At 39.7% G+C, this 26,624-nt stretch overlaps 1 protein-coding gene across 1 annotated transcript in view; it reads left to right on the forward strand.

Annotated features, from left to right (window-relative positions):
• Positions 1 to 26,624, forward strand: part of LOC126260367 (protein eyes shut-like) — a 276,950-nt gene that overhangs the window by 193,888 nt on the left and 56,438 nt on the right. Inside the window, exons 16-17 of the mRNA XM_049957695.1 lie at positions 2,081 to 2,244; positions 24,651 to 24,860. Of these exons, the coding sequence (XP_049813652.1) occupies positions 2,081 to 2,244; positions 24,651 to 24,860 (374 nt within the window). The remainder of the gene's footprint in view (positions 1 to 2,080; positions 2,245 to 24,650; positions 24,861 to 26,624) is intronic.

Consider the following 26,624-nt stretch of genomic DNA (forward strand, 5'->3'; position numbering starts at 1 on the left):
TTAAACAGGTACTTAATGAGCATTTCTGTGTTGCTCAAGGAAAGATCAAACAACTCTTAAGTCTTCGCACTAAATTCTCTATCAGGTGAAAGACGTATAACAATTTCATGGACTAATGAGTCTGCATATGATGTGCCACACAGTTTACAAGAAAAATTATACTTGTGTGCTAAGCCTTGTAAGTCAGCTTCTGCATACAATGTGTCACACTGTTTACAAGAACAATCACACCAATCACACTTGTATGCTAAGCCTTACAAGTCAGAAACACATAATGTGTTTGTTTGTGTACATTGCGTAACACATTATTAAATTTGAGCCTAGTTGCATCTACAAGCATTTGGTGAGCATAATGGTCAGTCAGCAAACCTCAAACATCAGAAAACCCTCAGGGGTCTTAAAATGGGTGCAGTTTTTGCACCACTTCTTACAATTTATCACATGAAGACAGTACGCACGCATTCAGTCATTCTCAGACAGTTATTTAACTTGCCTTATGGTGAAGAGCAAAATGATGTAAATTGATGTAGTTACCACACAGCTGTCATTTGTCTTGTGGAAGCAAGTGTATGGTGGATAGAGACTTTGTTGATTTTGCAGCCATTGTAACAGCAATTTCTGCTGCTGCTGGCGGAATCCCCACTATGATTCTTGTTGTTGCTGCTTCTGGAATTCCCACTTCTTTTATTGCTATTGCTGCAGCTGTTGTTGTAGCTGCAAGTGCTGGTGCCGCAACTGCAGAAACTTGGGGTCCTTCTTTACTGGATAGTTGAACGTTTAGAAAGCCCTCATTGCCTATTTTCTGTCCTACTCTGCATTGAAAGAACACAGTTTATGACCACTCACACTGGTGGTTTTGCAGAGACTGGTAGAATGAACAAGCAGGTCCTGAGGTTGACAATGATGATGATGATGATGATGATGATGATGATGATGATGATGAAGTTAAAGTGAACAGCTACGCACAAACAGTGTCCAGTGCAGAGAGGAGTCATCATAATCATGCAAACTGTAGCTGGAGTATGAAGCCCAAGTACCTCTAACCTGCCCTCCACATTGTTACTCAGGCTGGTCTGGGAATCTGAATTACCGTCAAATAGTAAGCATAATCTTAAAACGTTCCACATCATCACACTGTGTGGATCCATGGAATGTGGGAACAAAATAAAATGAGATTGTGACTAGAGTGCAGAGTCCAGCAATTTAATACTAGTACCAAAGAGTTGTGATACACAAAAATAACAACTTCAGAACAGTAACAGTGGCTCCTACTATTGAGGTACTAACACTGCAGTCACCTAAAATAATGTGTCCCAGGTACAATGCCACCTGATGTGTGCACTATCTCAAGGTTGTGGACTGTCATACAACAGAGGTGCCACTTTGGATGGAAGCAACAGTAATAAACATAATGTGGATAAAGAAAACAGGACTCTTGATCAGAACATATACAAAGAGGTCATAGAAAATTCAGGACATGCACAAATGCAAGGAAACAATTGAATCTGAGAATGTAAAATAGAAAACTTTGGCATTTTTCCAAAATAGCATCAAGTTACTCACATTATGTATTTCTATCTCTCAAGAACTGTGGCATTGCATAATAGAGAATAATATTAATAGAAATCAGCAAACCATCACAGTGAAATTTTTTCTTTATAATCTCATCATGCATATTTGTATATCTGGGGAACAATCAAAAAGCAGTAAAGGCAACTACTCACCTGCAAATGATTGATGGGTGGCAGATAAACATGACTTATGTACTGACATAGGTGGTGCATAACAGGGATCATACGTAACATATCAGAAAACTGCTCTAGCTTGAAAGTCTTTTCCCACACAGAAACATAGTAAGCCCAAGGAGGCTGCAAGGACATGTGCCCCTGTCTGCAAGACTAGACATTTGTGTATGTGTGTATGTGCCAGACAGAAGCACAAATTGTGGAAGGTCTCAGGAATCTTTCAGTTTGATAACAGTTGAGTAGTGCTACACTAATTATAAGAAAATATAGCCATACAAAATATCCTTTTACTTGTTGTTGGAGGAAATCTAATTTTAACATTTTTTCTTTCGTAGGTGTCTTTGTGCAGATGGGTGGTTTGGACCAGTATGCGCACAACAGTACAATCCCTGCGATTCATCACAACACAAATGCAGCTCTGGTGCAACATGTGTACCACTCATTAATGGATATGAGTGTGATTGCCCTTTTGGAAAAGTGGGCACTTACTGTGAAAGAAGTATGTGTCATTTGTAACATAAATAAAATCAAGTTGTTTGGCGTAAGTAGATTAAAGCATTCTTTAGAGCACATAACCTTGAATCACATATGTATGACACATTTCTCAATTTTTTTCTTCATTATGCTTTCTCCTCCTCCATTTCTTCAATTCCCAAGGTAGAGAATTACTGACCATCATGAGTGCCTCTTCTAACACTTTTTTAAGTTGATTAGAGATTTTTTACACAGGTACCATATTTACTCGAATCTAAGCCACACTCGAATCTAAGCAGCACCTGAAAAATGAGACTCGAAATCAAGGAAAAAAAATTTCCCGAATCTAAGCCACTCCTGAAATTTGAGACTCGAAATTCAAGGTGAGAGAAAAGTTTTAGACCGCCACTCCAAATCGAAACAAAGTTGGTCCACTGTAAAATGAAACACAATTGAGGCCGAATGGATGAAGATACAGCTACAGTTGTTTGGTTCGAGTCATAAGCTTAACAGTTAAGCTTTACCAAGTAGCCATTGCTATGTGCCAGGCGCTCCGTCCGTATTTATACTGGTACCCTTCCTTTTTCACGTGCTTCGTCTGCTTTGAATCGATTGCTTATTTTGCTTTGATCTGATAAGTGCCGTTCTCTTTGTTATATGTGTTTACGCCACTCTAAGCTGAAAATGCATTATTGTACTCTGTCATTCATTGTTTGTCGCATTCTGATAATGACTGTTTACGACCTGTCGCCGCTCGCGGCATGGCTTGCTTTTGCGCGGGCTACCGCCGCTTACAATAAAAAAAAGAGAGGACTTGTCTCATAAGCGAAACAATGGCAAGAGACTGCTATTTGTTGTTACTTACACTACTGCTTTCTTTGATAATGATCGACAAGAACCAAATAATAGGCTGCGTATGATAGAAGATGTTCTGAATGAGAGTTTAGCGAAAATTTTTCTCAGTTTGAAAATCTATGCAGACGCCTCTTTAGTAGATTATATTCTGCACAGAAATTAGATTCATCTTAGATTTAAAAATCTAGTCAGTTTCCGTGCTTCATTTCTGATTGTAGGCCTATCACTATTCGGCATAAGAATAATACGTATATAAACATGACATGATATGTATATTCTTCCGCATTTGTTGTTGTCTGACTCTAGTTTCGTAGTTTATTAGGCAGACAGGATTTAAATGGGATAGCAGCGAACACGAAAGAATACATGGCATAATGTTTACTTTCTTCCAGCTTTTCTTTTAATTTATCTATTGACGCAGAGGTTTTGGCGCCAATATTTTTCTTTGTACCTGCAAAGGATGCCTGTGTAGCGCTACATATATTCGACGGCAGAAGTTAGTTGTGGCGGCACCTACCAACATTTTTCAGAACTTCCACTTACTTTGCACTCGATTCTAAGCCGCAGGCGGTTTTTTGGATTACAAAAACGGGAAAAAAAGTGCGGCTTAGATTCGAGTAAATACGGTACCTATCTTTCTCCAAGGAACTGATAATGCACATGTTTTCAAGATGCAGCAAAAAAATGCTCTAGCTCAGTTACTACATGCCAACAAGAAGGACGTTTCCTAGCAGCCACAGAAGTCTCACTCCCCTCACAGCAGTGACTCTTGACCTACTTATTGCCAGTAGAGCCTACTGAGAGATGACTGCAACTGTAACCACTGCCTGAAGACCTATCACCTTGTAATATCTGTGCCTGGCATAGATACCTTGTAAAACTTGATACCTAGAGCCTGATATTTTTTCTATATTGTCTTGGGGCTTCTGTGATAGTGAGGCCTAGGATGATCAGAAGAAAACACTTAAATGTGATCCATACTGCATGCACAGAGGCAAAGGCTAATGGCCAGATACTAATCTGTTGGTGTTCAGATGATTTCCATCAGCGTATTGTCAGTGGAATCAATATACCATACCAGACTTCTATAAATGCAGTTTTCTCAGAGAGACGATACAGTACAAAGTTCTTCCCAAATACCTAACCTTCAGACCATTGCAAATTCTGAACTCAGGATATTACTGAACATCCAGCGTTTTAACCCAAAAGCAAATATGTCTCAGGTAGGCAGTAGTTTCAGAAATATAATGTACAAAGATTAAGGTTTCAACCACCAAAGATAATCCAAATTGCACTATCAAACAGTGAAGTTAACAATAAATCAAAAATATCCAAGACAATTCAGTTAAAGAAATCATCCAGGAAAGATATATCTCTGCTCAAAGCCCAGAATGATATTTATGAAAGATCTAGGACCAGCAGAAAATCAATATTTTCTATGGATGGCCTTCAGGGTACTGCCATAGTCAAGGACATCAGGAAGTTCATATTATTAAGAGAAAGAGCATGAAATTAAAAAGTTTCAGCCCAAACATAGAAAAAAATATTCAAAAACCCTTGTCTAACCACAGACACTGTGGTATCTGCCTGATATTATATGACCATAAAAGTTGGACTTTAAACTCAAAACTATCATCATTCAGTGTAATCATAACAAGCCAAAAATGAAAGTTGATGTTTAAGTGGTCATGAAAGAAATTACAAAATATAGTAGTAACCTGTGGGCTCAGGATTAGATCTAGACAAATAGCTGAAAAAGTTTCCATAATGAGAATGTTCACATATAACTAAGAAACTGTGAATCAACTGCTTAAAAACAGCTCTAAAAATACTGTAACTTTCAAGAAGTAGAATCTTCTTACTTACTGCTGTCATAGTCATTCCTATTTAATGTATACTTTAACTTTCACCATAATACTGACAGATGCAAAGAAGAAATAAGTTGCAGAAAAAGCACCCGAAATCACAATTCCAGTGCAACAGGAATTGTCACACAGCAGATTAAGTGACAGGCAAAGGCTATATTGAAAATGAAGTGCATTAACTCCTCTGTCTCACTTCACACCTCCTTCACTAAACCCAATATATGTACAAAATCTGTGATAAACACACAAATACCAATGACCTGGTGGGAGTATTGTGGCAGCACAGCTGAAAAACAATGTAGAAGTCATAGGCAACTTGCTCTTTATCAGATTCAGTCATAGAATAAATAATAAGTTCACAAGAATTGACAGCTTGGGCAGGGTGACTGAGACAGCATTTATCAGCATTTTTCCTGACCAAAAGTTAAAGATCATGGGCACTCTGATGATCTTGTGACATGTTCTGTAGTAGCATCTCAGGATGAAAGACTAGCTGTACAGTGAACTAATACATAAATCAGCCAAGTATAGAAAAAATTCTTTCGCCACAACACAATAGAAGTGCTGCAAAATGACTTTTATAACCAAGTAGTCTGTATAAACATCAGCAGTTGTCTCACTATTGACTTTGGTACTGGGAATGGCTATAGAAGGGAAAGCACAGACAGATAAGATTAATATACCATATTTACAATATTGTAGACAATAGGGATGTAGGATAAAGACAGGTGAATAATCTGTTAAATCTGTTGCAACTGGAGTAAAAGCAAAATTCATGGATAATAAATTGATGTTAAGCAGTGGTGAGACAATGTGGCATCACAAAAGACAAGCTGATGTGTTATAAAGTGTGAGGTAGTGTTATAGCTTATTGTCGACATTTAATTTGTATGTCAAGGCAGTAATGAGGAATTGTACTAAGACTGCAGGAGGTGGACATACCAGTGCAAAGGTCCATAGAGAATGTAATCCACTCTTTCCAAATATAATCCACTCTTTCTGAAAGCAAAGAAGATTTTTAAGAAATGTTGAACATAATGGATCCAAAAAAGGAAAAGGAGATTAGCAATCAGTCACAAATCCAACCTATATTTTGTTTGCGGGTCTAGATTTCAGCTATTGAATAGCTATCATCTGTGCTAAAAAAAAAAAAAAGGTATAAGAAAATTTACAGTAATCAGTACTTAAAACCACATTTTACAGTACTAATGCTCAAATATTTATGTAATATACCATTTAACAAAGTCATATAGACTCATCAAGCATGTCACAGCCAGCAAATATTAGTATACAACTTTAAGATGGACATGGCCAGATTGCAAATGACGCTGTTGTTTACAGAGCAGTACAAGCAGCCACAGTTTACATCATAAGGATAGAGCTACTAACATCAGCATAAAGTTTCCAGTACAATTTATTAGAAGAAAATTATTATTAATATTAAGAAGATAAAACAAGTAACCATTATTTAAATTAATAATAAAACAAATCACATGTTTACAGTCACAGAGCATTCAATAAGTGGAAAAATTAACCCACTAAACAAATGTGGGAAACACTTTAAAATACTGTAAAATTTTCATATAAAAATATGAAAATTATACTTTGATAAAAGCCTAGAGTAGCCAGTCATACTCATCTGTTAAAATCTGGTAATCATAATAATTAATGGAAAAACATTGTTGGAAATGCAGTGCCTCAGCTGCAGTGAAGAAAAGCTGTACACAAATTGCCTTACACTTTTAACTTATAAGGGAAAAAATCAAATCATATTTGATGCGATTGACCATAAAAACATTTACAAGCAAGATAATATCAAAAATTAGGAGACAAACAATAGCTACACGTAACGATAAATTTTGTTCTCACCTGGTGAATTATTAGGTGTTGTCGTAAAAAGAGGAGAATTGTTAAGCCTCCTACATTCCTCCTGGGTTGCGGTGTCTTCTGCCACCCAAGCAGAAGGCTATCAAAAAGCTCCTGAAAAAGGTCGCTTTTCAGTGTTGTTCATTGAGCAGCTGGATACCAAAAGATCCTCAGATTGCAAAAAAACCTTGTGTTCCTACAGAAGGTCCACAAATCTGTCTTTTTACATTCTGTGCAGCAATTTAACATATGAATGTAAGGATAGAACACCATGCCCACTCTCAACTTGATGGACAGTGAAGTTAGATTTTTCACCTATATTTCACCTATCCAAACATAACTTCAAGTGTTCTTCTTCTCTGCCCCACATAGTCAGAACATATAAATTTATAAACATCTTATGCATGATAAATACTTCTTCTGTCAGTACTATAAAGAAAAGATAGATTGCTACCTACTGTAAAGATAACATGTTAAGTTGCAGACAGGCGCAACAAAAAGGACACTTACACATTAGCTTTCAGCCAAGGATTTGATCAGAAAAGGAATCTCTCTCTCTCTCTCTCTCTCTCTCTCTCTCTCTCTTTCTGTGACAGACAGACACACACACACACACACACACACATTAATTCACAAAAGCAAGCTAACCTCATGCACTTAATGACATCTTTATGATAACTAGCAATCTATCTTTTTCTTACATTGTTGATACTCCAACTTGGATTTTCCATTGTTTGTTTGTGTCAACACTGTTAGTTAAAAAAAGTCCAATTTTATTTGTAGTTGTGAATGAAACCACTATTTTATCTTTTCTAAAACCTAATGCTACCCTTGTACTAATTGTATAGTAGTATGGCAAACAAAATTTTTTGCTAATACTGGGTCTTAACAACTTGTGGGTATTTTGCTGTAATTTTATTATAGATTTTATTTAATTAATGTTGAGGATATTCATTCACTTTGGCAATGTATTTAATGGCATCTAGCTATGTTTCTCACTCAGCTTGTAAAAGTGGGAACTCGAATAGGTGATTACAGTAAAGTTGAAAACGGCATTATTATGTTGGCTTGGCTGGTTTGAATGACATTTTACAATAGTTTCAGTGCAAGCACTTTTTCTGAAAATCCCAAAACTATGTTTTCTATTGTTTTCCTGATATTCAAATCTAAAAAATTAATGGAACCATTGTTTACCATTTCAGGTGTAAACTTAATTTTATTTTGTAAATCATTGAACTTAGTGATGCTGTCATTAATAACACCATCATTATTTTTGACTGACAAAAGATTATCATCAACATATCTGAAATAGTGTAATGTGATTTCCAGTGAAAAATTTGTTTTCTAGGTTGTGGTAAAAATTAGTGTGGTTTCAGTTGCCTGAGACTGCAGTCATGTGTGGGAGTTGTGGTTGCATGTGTGTGTGTGTGTGTGTGTGTGTGTGTGTGTGTGGTGTGCATGTGCGCGCATGCATATGTCTGTCTATTGTATGTGTGTGTGTGTGTGTGTGTGTGTGTGTGTGTGTGTGTGTGTTTGTGTGTGTGTGTGTGTGTGTGGTGTGCACGTGCGCGCATGCATATGTCTGTCTATTGTTGACGAAGTCCTATATGGCCGAAAGCTGTAACTGCGAGAGTCTTTTTGTTGCGCCTTTGTGTGACTCTGCATCTCTGCTGTATGGTGAGTAACAGCTTTCCTTCACATAATATTGTTACATTTCATCCTGGATTTTCCATTGTTTGATTCATACTAAGTTCATCATTTTGGAGGAATATTTCAAATTTCATCATTAAATTTAAAAGTTATATTTCAGGTTTAGAAGTCAACAAACCAATGAACCCATCAATTTCATATCTAGAAAGCCAGTTCTGATCATTTAGATTCTCTCTAATAATTCCAATGGCGCTATGGGTTGCTATTTTAGTGTTTAGGTTTACTGTGTCTAAGAACACCAATTTCATGTCTACTGTTGTTGGTATGTTATGAATTTTGTTGGCCATATCTATTTTTGGCTAAATATTGCCTATTGTAGTGAAAATGTTTCTTTACAAAACTCAAGATTACCCTGGCAAATTTACTGAAAGGACTACCCCTCCCTTTAATGAACAGTCTTGTAGACATGTTTTCCTTATGGACCTTAAGTTGTGCCCAATGTGTAGGTGTGCGTGGTTTCATGGACTTAAGCTGCTGTATTTCCGTTGGTGAAAGTAGTTCTTTATATATTTTTAACTGCTTGGTACATGATTTTAATTTTAAATGAATGAAAGAAATTCAGAAGTTTTGAATTGTAGTAGAAAGAGGATAAGTCAATTGTCAAATGTTTAACTGTGCAGAAGACAGTGTCTAAAAAAGTGAAAGAATCCTGTTACCTTGGAAGAAACTTTCCTTGATGTGGCCTAAGCAAGGAAAGCATAGATGCTGATGTGTACAGGCAAATACATTTTACTTCAATTCATGCTGGCATCAGATACAGACAGAAAGGCTGCTTTCGAGCAATGATAAAGAAACCGGTTGAGAAAGCCCATTTGGAGATAACAGACAAATAAAGTCTTGTGTATGCTTGTTCAGAAACTTATGGTTTCCTCTGTAGAGACAGTTGTATTCACATGATAATAAATGATGAACAGTATCACCAACCTGCACAACAGATATATGAAGGCTACAAGGAACCTACATTGGATGGCAGCCTCTAACAACCATTACTGGTTCAGTCTCATTGTGTGGACAGAGATTACTGCTAACTGTCTCTTGAGATCTGTCACCCTTACACAGTGCCCCACATCCAGTGCATATTTACACTTCTTGACGGGCTCACTGCATACCTTGCTGGGAGAAGTTCTTTTTCAGTGTGGAAGATTGTGTTCCTGACTGGTGTTCCAACCCACATAAGCATTACAATATGGAGATAACCTTGACAACATTTACTTCAGTCAGTGGATTGGACATAGTGCTCCAGCTGCATGGTGCACCAGGTGATCATATCTCAACACTTTCAACTTATGTATGTGGGGGTACATGAAAGACTTAGTGTATGTGGGGATAGCTCAAGGCCTGTAAGAGCAACTTTGAATGTCTCTTTTGGCTAACATGGCAGGATATCGTCACTTCAATGTCCTGTACAGGACTCTGCCTAAGAACTCAGGAAACTTGCATTTATAGACATATGTTCATTAGACTTCATTTGCTCCTTATTGTCACACATTTACCTTTTATGTATTGATGCAGGTGGAAGGAGCACGGATCCATGGTGGTACAAAACATGCTGTTCCACCATCCACCGAATCTACACAATATACTCATCCATACTTACACAACTCATGGCTCATACCCTTGTAATAGACCTAGATGCAAGACCTGTCCCATACATCCTCCTACCACCACCTACTCCAGTCTCGTCACTAACATCACCTATCCCATCAAAGGCAGGGCTACATGTGAAACCAGTCCTGTGATTCACAAGCTAAGCTGCAACCTCTGTGCTGCATTCTATGTAGGCATGACAACCAACAAGCTGCCTGTCCGCATGAACTACCACCGATAAACTGTGGCCAAGAAACAAGTGGGCCACCCTGTTGCTGAGCAAGCTGCCAAACACGATATCCCTCATCTTAATGACTGCTTCACAGCCTATGCCATATGGATCCTTCCCACCAACACCAGCTTTTCTGAACTGAGCAGGTGGGAACTTTCCCTGCAATACATTCTACATTCCCGTAACCCTCCTGGCCTCAACCTTCGTTAGTCACTGTCCTCGCCCATCCAGCCCCCTCCCTGTTCCCATTCCAGCACTACACAGCTGCCATTTCACCATCACACCCAGTCTTTTAATTTCTTTTATTTCTCTCCTTTCCACTACTTACCCCCCGCCCCCCCCCCCCCTCCACAACTTCTCTCCTGCCCTCTGTCTAAACTGCAACACTTGACTGTCCGCCACTCCCACTATGCTATCCCTCCCCCTCTCCACCCCAGCCTCCTCCTTACCCCCACACAGTCGCCACTCCCATCATGCACTGGTGCTGCTGTTCGCAGTGTGGTCTCAGCTCTCTGACACTGCAGATGTGTGTACAAGTTGCGTTTATGTGAATGTGTGTGTGTATGTGTCTACTGCTGACAAAGGCCTTAATGATCGAAAGCTTTAATTGTGTGAATCTTTTTAATGTGCCTATCGCGACTCAGCATCTCCGCTATATGGTGAGTAGCAACTTTCCTTCTCTGGTATTGTTACATTCTTGAGCTTTCAATAGATGTCACTGACAACATACCAAGGAGTTTAAACATTTGACTACCAGAATTGGGAATGTGTCCCCCTTATACACATCAGGCAACAATATCCAGCATCTGCAGGAAGGTGAGTTAAGTAGCCTACCAAAGAACCAACCATCACAAGCATAATGATATCAACAGGTGTGAGGGGTCAGTGCCATGTTCAAAACTGCTACTTCTGCCCACCTTCTAATGTCAACTGTTTTCATTTGTTTCCATCTGAAGTCCAAAACCCTCCCTAATTTCCTATTAAGTATATAACCCCCTTTTACTTGTTCAAGTTATTGAGCTGTCAAATGACAGATTTGTTTGCTCTGAGTAGTTCCCACCCACTGACCCAGATGAGGGACTGTTTTACCTGCTGAATATTTTACCCAGGAGGATGCAATTTTCATTAAACCGTACAGTAGAGGTGCATGTACAAGTGAAATGTACTTTCCTCTTAATTTCAGCTGTGCCACATATCAGTGTGAATGGTCATGTTGGCTATGTTACAAGATTATCTGTACTCTTGTCCCTGCAACTACTTGAAAGGTTGCTGACACTCTTCAGCAACTTAATATTATTCTAGCCTCTTCATGTCTTCATAGATATCTCTCTGATGTAGTTGCAGCCACAACACTACTCTCTGTATATTTAAGGTGGAGATCATATTGTCAATGAACATAAGTGTTCCCTGCTTGATTACTCTGCTACAGGTTTTTTTGGACTGTACACTAGTCAGTAAATTCTTGTGAAACTATATGTATTTTACAATGTTATTGTAGAACTTAGTTTCTCTCACTAGATATTTTAATGCTCTTTGTTACCCATTCTTTCTTTTTTCCCTTGATATTTAATATTATGGTCTGAAGAGGAAAAAACTGTTATAAAATAGTAAAGGAACATATTTTGCAAACACATGTACCTACAGTCAACATTCTTCTCAAGACTTGAATTACTTCACTCACAATTTCATTTTCAACCTTCACTTTTGTCTCTAATATTTAATTTTTATCTCTAATATTTAGGAATGCGAAAAAGAGGATACTTTCTTTATTTTAGAATGAAAAAGAAGACATTTTCAGATTTTGGAATTAGAGAAGAGGATACGTTACTCAATACCCACAAAATTAACTTTGATTATGTACTAACAATGGTAAACCTATAAAATGAGGGCAGTTTACCACAACAAATAGTTTCATTAATGACTTGTAGGAATCCTTTGGAATCCATTTTGCACAAGCATTTGAGAAATATAGTGAGCTAGACAAGGAAGGAAAAAATTGATACTCCTGAAAATGAGACCTAACACAGATTTTTCCAAACAGATCCAGAATACTACAGTAACTGTATTTACATTGAGAACTACTGCATTTCCACCTATTGTTGACCCATGGGCGGTATGGGCTCAGGGAGCAAAAAAAAAGAGCACTGGTGAGGAGAGGTGAGGTGTAAGGGAATGCCTTTGCTGTCCTACTCAGTGGTAGTGTTCATCTTCTGCAGTGGGAACGACATCAAAAGTAACAAATTTTCTAAAAGCTTATCAAAGGGACATTCATGTTCAAATGCAGTGCATATTAGTAATAATGTATACAAAATTAAATTGAGACTGTTATAACTCAATTGTTGTTAAGTCACATAAGTTGGCAGTAGCAGCATGTGCACAGTCTTCTAATTTCTACTGCAAGTATGGATCAGAACAATGGGCTCATGGGTCAAGAAATTGTAAACAAATTATAGCTATGCTTTATTTCTACATTTTTATATTTAGAAACAATTACTTTTTTTTTCTCACCATTTGCTCCTGGTTAACAGTACACCGAGAATATTTTTCTGTAGAGCTTATCTTCCTTAATAATCATTTGTCAATCATTAGACAGCTGAGGAATTCTTTGCTAACATCATTTTTCTAATTATATTGTTCTTGCAAATGACCTCAAAGTGTGTTCACAAACTATTCCTTACTTTTGTTCACTTACTCTGCATTAGGGAGAAAAGTCTTTCTGCATTTTGAGATGGAATGGCAAAGAAAAACTAACCAATTTTTAGCATTTTCATATAGCTGGAAGAATGTCTGAATTTCTCAAAATACAGAGTCCACTTTTTGTGAAATTCAAGGCTAATGAAATCTTGTTTATGTTCATGTTCTTATTCCCAAACTTCTTCAAGCAGCAGAATTCACTGAAATGTTTCACGTGATAAACAGGTACATCTCTCGAATGAGATTTTCACTCTGCAGCAGAGTGTGCACTGATATGAAACTTCCTGGCAGATTAAAACTGTGTGCCCGACCGAGACTCGAACTCGGGACCTTTGCCTTTCGCGGGCAAGTGCTCTACCATCTGAGCTACCGAAGCACGACTCACGCCCGGTCCTCACAGCTTTACTTCTGCCAGTACCTCGTCTCCTACCTTCCAAACTTTACAGAAGCTCTCCTGCGAACCATGCAGAACTAGCACTCCTGAAAGAAAGGATATAGCGGAGACATGGCATAGCCACAGCCTGGGGGATGTTTCCAGAATGAGATTTTCACTCAGCAGCGGAGTGTGCGCTGATATGAAACTTCCTGGCAGATTAAAACTGTGTGCCCGACCGAGACTCGAACTCGGGACCTTTGCCTTTCGCGGGCAAGTGCTCTACCATCTGAGCTACCGAAGCACGGCTCACGCCCGGTCCTCACAGCTTTACTTCTGCCAGTACCTCGTCTCCTACCTTCCAAACTTTACAGAAGCTCTCCTGCGAACCATGCAGAACTAGCACTCCTGAAAGAAAGGATATAGCGGAGACATGGCTTAGCCACAGCCTGAGGGATGTTTCCAGAATGAGATTTTCACTCTGCAGTGGAGTGTGCGCTGATATGAAACTTCCTGGCAGATTAAAACTGTGTGCCCGACCGAGACTCGAACTCGGGACCTTTGCCTTTCGCGGGCAAGTGCTCTACCATCTGAGCTACCGAAGCACGACTCACGCCCGGTCCTCACAGCTTTACTTCTGCCAGTACCTCGTCTCCTACCTTCCAAACTTTACAGAAGCTCTCCTGCGAACCATGCAGAACTAGCACTCCCGAAAGAAAGGATATAGCGGTGACATGGCTTAGCCACAGCCTGGGGGATGTTTCCAGAATGAGATTTTCACTCTGCAGCGGAGTGTGCGCTGATATGAAACTTCCTGGCAGATTAAAACTGTGTGCCCGACCGAGACTCGAACTCGGTACCTTTGCCTTTCGCGGGCAAGTGCTCTACCATCTGAGCTACTGAAGCACGGCTCACGCCCGGTCCTCACAGCTTTACTTCTGCCAGTACCTCGTCTCCTACCTTCCAAACTTTACAGAAGCTCTCCTGCGAACCGTGCAGAACTAGCACTCCTGAAAGAAAGGATATAGCGGAGACATGGCTTAGCCACAGCCTGGGGGATGTTTCCAGAATGAGATTTTCACTCTGCAGCGGAGTGTGCGCTGATATGAAACTTCCTGGCAGATTAAAACTGTGTGCCCGACCGAGACTCGAACTCGGGACCTTTGCCTTTCGCGGGCAAGTGCTCTACCATCTGAGCTACCGAAGCACGACTCACGCCCGGTCCTCACAGCTTTACTTCTGCCAGTACCTCGTCTCCTACCTTCCAAACTTTACAGAAGCTCTCCTGCGAACCATGCAGAACTAGCACTCCTGAAAGAAAGGATATAGCGGAGACATGGCTTAGCCACAGCCTGGGGGATGTTTCCAGAATTAATAGTACACCCACAAAACACTGATGGACCTTGCAAAATAACTTGTGATCCTTTGTTAGCAACTCTTACTTCCAGATCTTCTATGGCCTTGTAAACAGTTTGACGCACACGTCGATATCTTCTGCTGTAGCGAACATCCCCCAGGCTGTGGCTAAGCCATGTCTCCGCTATATCCTTTCTTTCAGGAGTGCTAGTTCTGCATGGTTCCCAGGAGAGCTTCTGTAAAGTTTGGAAGGTAGGAGACGAGGTACTGGCAGAAGTAAAGCTGTGAGGACCGGGCGTGAGTCGTGCTTCGGTAGCTCAGATGGTAGAGCACTTGCCCGCGAAAGGCAAAGGTCCCGAGTTCGAGTCTCGGTCGGGCACACAGTTTTAATCTGCCAGGAAGTTTCAGGTTCATCTCTATCCAATAGATATTTAATGGTTGATTACACATGCTCCCACTCAGGCAATATTTGAAAAGACAGCCACATGAAACATGTGAACTCTTGCATGGGTACCAAGCACTTTTGCAGATATTCTGTACATCTTTCATAGAATCCAACTACTGCTGCAGTGAATTTGTCACATTCAGCATACAGTCCATTTTTATGTTTCTTATCCAATTGAGCTTTCATTTTGAGCCACATAAATTTATTGGCCTCATGATCAGAAAGCATGTTATTAACAGTCTTCAATAAGCAAATTAGTTTCTTTCTCAAACTCTGCTGTGCATGAATGAAACATGCTGATGTGTTTGTATATAGATAGATCACTCTCAGTTCATTTTCAAAGAACTTCTTAATGTTTGTAGGTGGGTTAAGCTGTGAGAGAAAACATGATTTCAGATAAGAGAACATATTGATAAGTGTGTTTATACCCAAAAATAATGATCACCACCTTGTTTTGCTATTGGACAACAATTTCTTGGTTTCAATACAATATATTCTGAAAATTCTCTAAGTTCAATAGTCTAGACTGTAGAGTTCTGAAAATACTAAAACAATTTGAAAAATACACTTTTGATATCAATTGCAATTGCATCCCCAGCTTGATAATTACAGTTATTTAGGATGTGAGCTGGATACCAGACCTCAATCAAAAGTTCTCTCCCCAACATTTTTTTAAGTTTTGAAAACTTCCAAGCATTGTGCTAAAATTATCTCCTATGAATGTTATACTCTTATCAAGGAGTCCCATGTTCTGAACAGCACCCTTTAAAAGTGAAGGTAGTGCCTGCAGTCTCTTCAGGCTGTGGACCTAATTCAATCACTTTTGATTGTAAACAGTCAGTTTTCCAATCAGAATGTGTAGTGATTGGGAATATTTTCACTGACTCATGTGTACTGCTAGTCATAGAAATGCTACAGTGAGCTATGAAATTATTTTTGAAACTCTTCATCTCTCTTTCAACAGAATGAGTAAGCACTAAGTTTATTATTGCTTCTGTATTCCTTCTTTCAGTGTGCCCTCAACTACTCTATTGCTGGCATTGGGGTATGTCACACATCATGAGGCAACTTGCCTACTGATGGAAACTGAACAAGGACATTGAGGTCATAGTATGCAACTGTTCTGTTCGCACCTGGCACCAGGCCACTACACCTAATCTTCTGCCCCATCCCCCTCACCCTTACAGTTGCCAAGGCAACCACATTCACTTGGACTTTGTGTGCCCCTTTCTGGGCTCTATGTGGCTCATTCTCATGGAACCTTACTCTAACTACCCATAGGCAGTCAGCGTGGTGTCCACCACAACTGAGACTAAAATGAATGTGCTTGTCCAGATTTTTGCCATCGAGGGGCTTACCTGAACCATTGCGTTGTAGAGTGGACCACAGTTCATGGTGACAGCTTTTGAACAGTTCTGAATTTCAGACCACCAGGTGCAGCAGTGTGGGCAAACTTGTACGGAACAAAAATGTGTGGATGCCAGCTACAGTGGTTACCATCCATGGGTGACTCATTACGATAGTTGACACTCTGACGTGTTTGGAGCGCCATCGTACCAACAGACTGTGTGCGCCTACCAGATGCACAGGTGGCTCAATTGGACATGGAAACCCTGCCTGTAATGATCCCACACTCACACAGGTGTAACTTGTGCACCAGAACACCAGTGATGGTTCTCATGAACTCATAGAGATGAAGGACTCACCACAGTCTCACCACACTCAACTGATGTTGACTATGATACCACATCCTAGCACCTTGTACAACACCTCCAATTCCTTCATCCAGCTGGTAGGTTTAAGTGACGGGACTCTGTGTTCAAGTTTGCCTTCCAAAGCAGTGATCACTTCCTGCCAATTTCAGGGGGAAGGTTCTCGTATCTTGGACCAGCAATTTTGAAAGTCTGCCAAAGGGCACGGAACTTGATGAGGGCTGGTAGATGGTACCACTACATCTTACATCTGTGAGTGTTAATCTCACCAATGCAGTTCTGGCTGCAGAATCGTACCCATCTCGCTGGCCAATTAATGCTCACGGTGACACTATAAAGCTAGCAGCATAGAGGCTCTGTCTTCAGTTGTGATTTTACTGCACTCATCTATCATTCTCATTAGACATTGTTGTTTTGGTCTCAGGATTCACTACCCTTTGGTTTCACTCATGGATTACTAAATGGATTTGTTATTGTACCATTCTGTCTTCATTGCCCATGTTCGTTTTGCTGTTGTCCCCCTGTCATATCCATTGACTTGCTGTTGACAGCCCTTGGCCGGTAGCCAGTGTCTGCAGGTTCTTGAGTCATCCACGGTCTTGTCAGATTCTGGTCACTGTAGGATGTGCTCATCGGGCAAACACCAGATGGCACATTAGGACACAGTGTCTGCTGTAAACTGATGCACACAGATTAGAACTTGCATGCCTTCCGCTACCATGCCCCTTCCTGCAGGCCATGTTCTGTATGAACGGTTATGACAACCACCATATACACTATGACTTAAGACTGAAGAAGCTGAGACCACAGCCTGCCCAAGCTGAAACCTGTTGTGATGGCAGTTATCCCACATGTGAGGAACCCGTAATCAAAAATTGGATGAATCGGTAACATAATGTCGACAGTTTGTTCCGCTCAACACTCAAGATGAAATCCTTTTTGGGATCAGTCAAGGATGACCTAGGACCCTGGAAACTGCAAGTGTACTTAGGCCAGAGTATCTGTGTGGTACAGGCAAAATGCACTGAACTTTTGTGGAAATTTGTGGTAAGCTTCTGTGGGATCAAACTGTTGAGATCATCAGTCCCTAGGCTTAAATACTACTTAATCTAACTTAACCTAACTTATGCTAAGAATAAGATGCACACCCGTGCCCGAGGAAGGACTCAAACCTCTGACTAGGGGAGCCGCACAAACCGTGGCAGTCGCCTCAGACTGTGCAGCTACCACGTGCGGCAAAATTCACTGGACATAAATGCCGCAAAGGCAACGAACAGGCAGCAGAGTCTACTGTGGCAGAGCACTGCATCTCTCACAGACATGTTGTGAAGTATGATGGCACTAAGTTATTGCACCAGTCAAACACCATCTGGGACCGTATTCTAAAAAAAAGCCTGTAGAGATCTGACAACACAACAGATTACTAAATAAAGACTACAGTTTTCATTTAGCAAGGCCTGGGACCCAGCCTTGAGCATGATCAAAGCAACCATTCCCATCATGGCAACTGAAGAGAATGAGGACATACTGTCACCATGCCAGTAGAGACCCATGTCAGGCAATGGCAGCAGTGTGACTGAGGACATGGGATCTTACTCCAGTGATGCACCTCCTCCACCCCTGCTCCAGGTCCATGCCTGGAGGTAGTTGGCTGGAGGCTACAGGTGGTAAGGAAGGGATATAGTGCCAGCACCCAGTAAAGACAGTCAGTCATCAGAAATGCCTGAAGATGGCAAGAAGTCAGCAGAATACCTGAGAAATAAGGTTTCAGACTTGACAGGAGATGCTGGTGTAAGAGATTGCTGGTCAATCTCAACCAGCTTCCAAGAGAACTTTGTGAAGGGAACTGCATGCATTGGGCATTTAGGATAAGGTACTCTGGGAAAAGCCATTGCTCATAGTGGCACATAAAGTTGTAAGTTTTGGATGAGCCAAACAACAAAGAAACTAGACAGTAGTAGCTAACAAGAGGCATGTAGTGTGGTCCAATGAGTCTTGATTTTGTTCTTTTTAAATAATAAAAGATATCAAATAAACTTATGGCACAATAAGGGGTTTAACTTGCAGTGCATGGAAGGTGTAGACTCAGTCAGAGGTGGTTCTGTGATGTTTTTGGGGGAGTTTTTCATACTATGACTGTGTGACAGAGCCCTTAGAGTCTCAACGATCGACATCTTGTAAAATAGCTGTAAATTGTTTCCTAGAAATAATGTAGATGATGTTCAGTTCAAAGGTTTCCAGGTAACAAGGCGTTTCCTCATTTGTTATCTCCAAAACCACCGTGATGACTGGATCTGGTTGCGTGTCAAATGTTTCTATGCAAGTAGACACCCATACCCTCTGTATGACACAGTACCACAGTGGAAAATACAGTCACTGGTGTAAGTCCTTTGTAGAGACAGTATTTCCAGAACACAGTGTTTATAGATTATAGAAGCAGTACATACACATGAGATTTGAAACAGTCCCTGAGATGATTGAACATCAAATACTTAACATGATACCAGTCTGAAGAAAAACACTTTCACTGCTTTGAGAGACTTAACCCAGCCACTGCTTGATAAAAGTACATCAGATGATTCATATTACATGCATACTGACCCTATATACATAATCTAATATTTTTCATAGAAATGATAAATGTGAACTTCGTGAATACTAAATGGTTGTATGAATGTCAGCATAGTAAATCATCAACACTTTAGAGATAGAATGCCAAAATCAAATTTAAACAACATTCTGGCTGGTTGCAGTTTCTTGAAATCTCACATATGTGTTGGGTGAGTACTTCCCAACAATAGATTTTTTACAGGCTAGTTGTACATGGATGTTATCATTGCTATAGTTGATCCCAGGCAGAAAATTTTGGGTGGCATCTAAATGTTTGGAGGCCTCGTTCAAATGGCTCTGAGCACTATGGGACTCAACTGCTGTGGTCATAAGTCCCCTAGAACTTAGAACTACTTAAACCTAACTAACCTAAGGACAGCACACAACACCCAGCCATCACGAGGCAGAGAAAATCCCTGACCCCGCGGGGAATCGAACCCGGGAACCCGGGCGTGGGAAGCGAGAACGCTACCGCACGACCACGAGATGCGGGCTTTGGAGGCCTGTGTGTAAACTTATTACGATCTCAGAAACTACATAATCATTTGAAAAATGGCTGGGTTAGACTTTGCCACTAAAAATGGATTATGAGTATTAGCAGTAATTTTGTTTCTGAAATATGTGATGTTGTTGTTGTTGTGGTCTTCAGTCCTGAGACTGGTTTGATGCAGCTCTCCATGTTACTCTATCCTGTGCAAGCTTCTTCATCTCCCAGTAGCTACTGCAACCTACATCCTTCTGAATCTGCTTAGTGTATTCATCTCTTGGTCTCCCCCTACGATTTTTACCCTCCACGCTGCCCTCCAATACTAAATTGGTGATCCCTTGATGCCTCAGAACATGTCCTACCAACAGATCCCTTCTTCTGGTCAAGTTGTGCCACAAACTCCTCTTCTCCCCAATGCTATTCAGTACCTCCTCATTAGTTATGTGATCTACCCATCTAATCTTCAGCATTCTTCTGTAGCACCACATTTCGAAAGCTTCTATTCTCTTCTTGCCCAAACTATTTACCGTCCATGTTTCACTTCCATACATGGCTACACTCCATACAAATACTTTCAGAAATGACTTCCTGACACTTAAATCTATACTCGATGTTAACAAATTTCTCTTCTTCAGAAACGCTTTCCTTGCCATTGCCAGTCTACATTTTATATCCTCTCTACTTCGACCATCATCAGTTATTTTGCTCCCCAAATAGCAAAACTCCTTTACTACTTTAAGTGTCTCATTTCCTAATCTAATACCCTCAACATCACCCGACTTAATTCGACTACATTCCATTATCCTCGTTTTGCTTTTGTTGATGTTCATCTTATATCCTCCCTTCAAGACACCATCCATTCCGTTCAACTGCTCTTCCAAGTCCTCTGCTGTCTCTGACAGAATTACAATGTCATCGGCAAACCTCAAACTTTTTATTTTTTCTCCGTGGATTTTAATACCTACTCCGAATTTTTCTTTTGTTTCCTTTATTGCTTGCTCAATATACAGATTGAATAACATCGGGGAGAGGCTACAACCCTGTCTTACTCCCTTCCCAACCACTGCTTCCCTTTCATGTCCCTCGACTCTTATAACTGCCATCTGGTTTCTGTACAAATTGTAAATAGCCTTTCGCTCCCTGTATTTTACCCCTGCCACCTTTAGAATTTGAAAGAGAGTATTCCAGTCAACATTGTCAAAAGCTTTCGCTAAATCTACAAATGCTAGAAATGTAGGTTTGCCTTTCCTTAATCTTTCTTCTAAGATAAGTCGTAAGGTCAGTATTGCCTCACGTGTTCCAGTATTTCTACGGAATCCAAACTGATCTTCCCCGAGGTCAGCTTCTACTAGTTTTTCCATTCGTCTGTAAAGAATTCGTGTTAGTATTTTGCAGCTGTGGCTTATTAAACTGATTGTTCGGTAATTCTCACATCTGTCAACACCTGCTTTCTTTGGGATTGGAATTATTATATTCTTCTTGAAGTCTGAGGGTATTTCACCTGTTTCATACATCTTGCTCACCAGATGGTAGAGTTTTGTCAGGACTGGCTCTCCTAAGGCCGTCAGTAGTTCCAATGGAATGTTGTCTACTCCGGGGGCCTTGTTTCGACTCAGGTCTTTCAGTGCTCTGTCAAACTCTTCACGCAGTATCGTATCTCCCATTTCATCTTCATCTACATCCTCTTCCATTTCCATAATATTGTCCTCAAGTACATTGCCCTTGTATAAACCCTCTATATACTCCTTCCACCTTTCTGCTTTCTCTTCTTTGCTTAGAACTGGGTTTCCATCTGAGCTCTTGATGTTCATACAAGTGGTTCTCTTATCTCCAAAGGTCTCTTTAATTTTCCTGTAGGCAGTATCTATCTTACCCCTAGTGAGATAAGCCTCTACATCCTTACATTTGTCCTCTAGCCATCCCTGCTTAGCCATTTTGCACTTCCTGTCGGTCTCATTTTTGAGACGTTTGTATTCCTTTTTGCCTGCTTCATTTACTGCATTTTTGTATTTTCTCCTTTCATCAATTAAATTCAATATTTCTTCTGTTACCCAAGGATTTCTACTAGTCCTCGTCTTTTTACCTACTTGATCCTCTGCTGCCTTCACTACTTCATCCCTCAAAGCTACCCATTCTCCTTCTACTGTATTTCTTTCCCCCATTCCTGTCAGTTGTTCCCTTATGCTCTCCCTGAAACTCTGTACAACCTCTGGTTCTTTCAGTTTATCCAGGTCCCATCTCCTTAAATTCCCACCTTTTTGCAGTTTCTTCAATTTTAATCTACAGGTCATAACCAATAGATTGTGGTCAGAGTCCACATCTGCCCCTGGAAATGTCTTACAATTTAAAACCTGGTTCCTAAATCTCTGTCTTACCATTATATAATCTATCTGATACCTTTTAGTATCTCCAGGGTTCTTCCATGTATACAACCTTCTATCATGGTTCTTAAACCAAGTGTTAGCTATGATTAAGTTGTGCTCTGTGCAAAATTCTACCAGGCGGCTTCCTCTTTCATTTCTTAGCCCCAATCCATATTCACCTACTACGTTTCCTTCTCTCCCTTTTCCTACACTCGAATTCCAGTCACCCATGACTATTAAATTTTCGTCTCCCTTCACTATCTGAATAATTTCTTTTATTTCATCATACATTTCTTCAATTTCTTCGTCATCTGCAGAGCTAGTTGGCATATAAACTTGTACTACTGTAGTAGTTGTGAGCTTCGTATCTATCTTGGCCACAATAATGCGTTCACTAAGCTGTTTGTAGTAGCTTACCCGCGTTCCTATTTTCCTATTCATTATTAAACCTACTCCTGCATTACCCCTATTTGACTTTGTGTTTATAACCCTGTAGTCACCTGACCAGAAGTCTTGTTCCTCCTGCCACCGAACTTCACTAATTCCCACTATATCTAACTTTAACCTATCCATTTCCCTTTTCAAATTTTCTAACCTACCTGCCCGATTAAGAGACCTGACATTCCACGCTCCAATCCGTAGAACGCCAGTTTTCTTTCTAATATGTGATAGTCTAGGAAATTAAAAAAGGTTGTGAAACAATTTTATGCATCCACTTTGGGGATACCCTATTTACAAGTACAAATTCATATTAAAAATTATGGTAAATTATGCAAAAATTGTAATTAATGGATGAATCATGTCGTTATGTGCACAAAAATTAGATCAACAAATGTATAATAATGAAGGTCAGCACATAAAAGCACAGAGATATAATCTGCAGTGGGAAATGTTAATTATCTTGCAAGATAAATGGTTTTGCAGAAACTGAAGTATGTTGCTGAAAAGTTGGATTCCAGTCTTTCTCATGAATAATCTCACTAAGTTCAAAATACAAACCAGCTCACATGAAAATTGTCAACTTGAACTGTAGTAAAAATTTCAGTTAGTCATATGTTTTGAGTAACAAAGTTGTCCTTTAAAACTTGGTGGATCATTGGAATCAATACATTGAAAGCACTGCCTTGAATAATGAATATAAGCAGGGAAATATTTAGTTAAGGTTTTGAAGTAGTTGAGCACCTACCATGTGTATACTGCTTACAAAATACACAGAAATTGAATAATAAGTAAAATCCAAAAAAATAATTTGTATTAGAGATGCACTAGGAGCAGATGGAAGAGTCCAGCTTGCTCTCTTTCAACTGGCCTCATTCATTCAGGTTACCATAAATGTGAACCAGGATTTTGGTGCCAATATTCTTGACCAAGTGTTACCTTCCTTATATACCTTCACAGTGAGCATGGTGGGGACACTACCATCTCTCAAGAAACAACAGCCATTTTTACAGGGCTGCCAGATATGTTCCTGGTTTGATGAACAATCAGGCACTCTATTCCACCTCAACTGACATGTTAAATCATTCAGTTTTAATCATAGAGAAAATATCTGGGACTATGTGAAAAATTGGATGGAACATAGCAGTCAACATCCCTACAATTTGGTAACTTTACAGGAGCTGATCATCGGTGAGTAGTTTCATCTGGATATACCATACCTGACGAAACTTGTGGAATCTCTGCCACCTCACATTGAGACCAGTACCAAGCCTGGTGGTTGTGTTACATATTGTTAGTGTGACATCTCAAGAGCTGGCTGATTTTTGTCTGCTGTGCTTACTGACTCACTTCAGTGAAATTTTAAAAAATTTGAACTTTATTTCTTTGATCTATGTTGCTGGAATGCATGGAAGCCAATGCATATTTATTGAAGGTAGATCAATATTAAACATTGTTTTAACATTATTAACTAAATTTTATTTCAGGCACACATTGTTGAAGTATTTATACATCATTTTAATGAATACATAACATGAATGTTTGTTCTATTTGTATGCTCAATGATGTAAGCTATAATAAATTTTTGTAAAACAAACAGTCATCATCATTCATCAGAGTGTAGTACACAAAATAAATGTTTTACTATTTTCCTCTTGTCATGTTGATTGTGATGAATTTTGATTTTCCACATAAATGTTAAGATTAATGAGAGGTTCAGTAGGTAGTGTGCATTGACAAAAATTGGAATGTCCTGTCAAAAATCAATATACATCTTTGTACATCTTAATAAACTGTTGCCAGAATCTACTAAGATATTTTTTTTCCATTTGTAATAGATGAAACCCCATCTGATGTTCACTTCTCTGGAAGACGGTCTTTTATATCTCTGCCTATCAAAAATCTGCATGAAAATGAAATATGTATTGAACTAGAAATTCGACCACTGGCTGACAGAGGGCTCGTGCTGTTCATAGGGCAGCCAGATACAAACAGTTTCATGTCACTTTCACTTCAGGGTGGAGTGCTTGAACTTCGAATTCTTCCCGGTATGTGGCCGTAACAATTAAGTAGGAAGTACTTTGTTTTTGTTAACACAAGTAGTTGTGTGTCTGATAACATTGTAGTATTGCAGTCAAAAGCCTTTGCCAAGCCGTCCAGAGCAGGTGAGTTAAATTAGAAGTAATGCAGTTTATACAAATCTTAGGAGTTGAGATAGTTACGAGAAATCAGTACTGTAGATTTTTAGGTTTAGCTTGCACTTAGAAAAAAATTACTTTACTTAAAATTTCTCTCATACATAATTAAAATTTATACTGTGCTTCAGCATTATACTGTGTGGTGTTCTTGTATCCAAAGTTTCCCATAACTTTTCACAGTTTATTAATCAGTGATACAGACATTTACTGTTTGGTTTTTACTATTCTAATCAATACATGCCAATGAAATATACCCTTATTATCTTCAAATCCAGCAGATTAATAAGATTCACACAATGTAAAACTGCAATATAATATAAACTTTACTGTATGTTTGTGGCAATACTCAGGTGAGGTATGACCATATGGCAGTCAGTCCCATACCACCGTATTTTATTTCCCATGGTTCTACTGGAACTGATTCCATTGTAAAATCTGCCCCATGCTGCACCCCCCCCCCCCCCCCCGCAAAGAAAAAGAAAAAAAAAAAAATACATGTGCATGCAACAGCTCTCCTGCCCCATCCTAACACAGTACTACATTAAAAGAAAACAATTCGTTTCTTATTTACCAAAGAACATGTATTCACTACACAACTTCATTAATAGGAATTATTTGTTATCAAAGTGCCATGCTACACAAACGGACACTGACAATGTGTGTGCACAGGGGACATACAGCAGTCACTTGCCCAGCATTCTTTACAGCAAGAATCAAGGAACCTGATTAATTTCTATGATACACAAGTCATGTGAAACATCCTGGATTTCAGAGATATGACGTTGCACTCTCCAGTAAAACATTCCACACTGTCATGCACCTGGGTTCAATATATGTCACCCTCCATCCTCTATCCCATTCACACAGGATTTGTTTTCCTTTTTTTTTATTCCTTACACACCACTATTTTACTGTACTTACGTGTTACATTTTATTTGGATAATTCTTCTGGTTTCTGTTTTATTTTCACTTTTTGTTTCTCTCTCAAATACTCACTCCTCTCTCCCTTTGGCGTCCTTTCTTTCATATATGAACTGAGGTCAGTCCATTGCTAACTAATGTATTTGATCTCCCACTGCTTCCAACATATTTTCCTTCATCTGTGCCCCCTTATGCCCTTGTGTGTTACTGATCTCCTTTAACTTGGATTGTGAGTCCTCGTGTGACGAGGGCGTCCCGTCGGGTCTTTCGATTTGATGCCACTTCAGCGACTTGCGCATTGATTGGGATGAAATGATGATGAGTAGGACAACATAGCACCCAGTCCCTGAGTGGAGAAAATCTCCAATCCAGCCGGGAAACGAACCCGGGCCCTTAGGATTGACATTCTGTTGCGCTGACCACTCAGCTACCAGGGACGAACAGATTGTGATTCACCAACTTGCTCAACAGCTTCCTTTTTTCTTCACTGAAGAGGGATCTTGTGTTGTCAAAACCTGTTGGCATTGTTGTGAAGGTAAGTACTGGCAATCCACTATGCACTATTTGTATTCGTCCACACATGTCCCTATATTCATTTTACATCATTGTGCGCTGAATGTTTTGTAACTTAGGAACATAGTTCCTTTTTGCATTACTTGTCATTTCATGACATCATTGTGCTTTTCACAGTTA

This window comes from Schistocerca nitens, chromosome 5 (assembly GCF_023898315.1).
Source record: "Schistocerca nitens isolate TAMUIC-IGC-003100 chromosome 5, iqSchNite1.1, whole genome shotgun sequence".
Lineage (NCBI taxonomy): Eukaryota > Metazoa > Arthropoda > Insecta > Orthoptera > Acrididae > Schistocerca > Schistocerca nitens.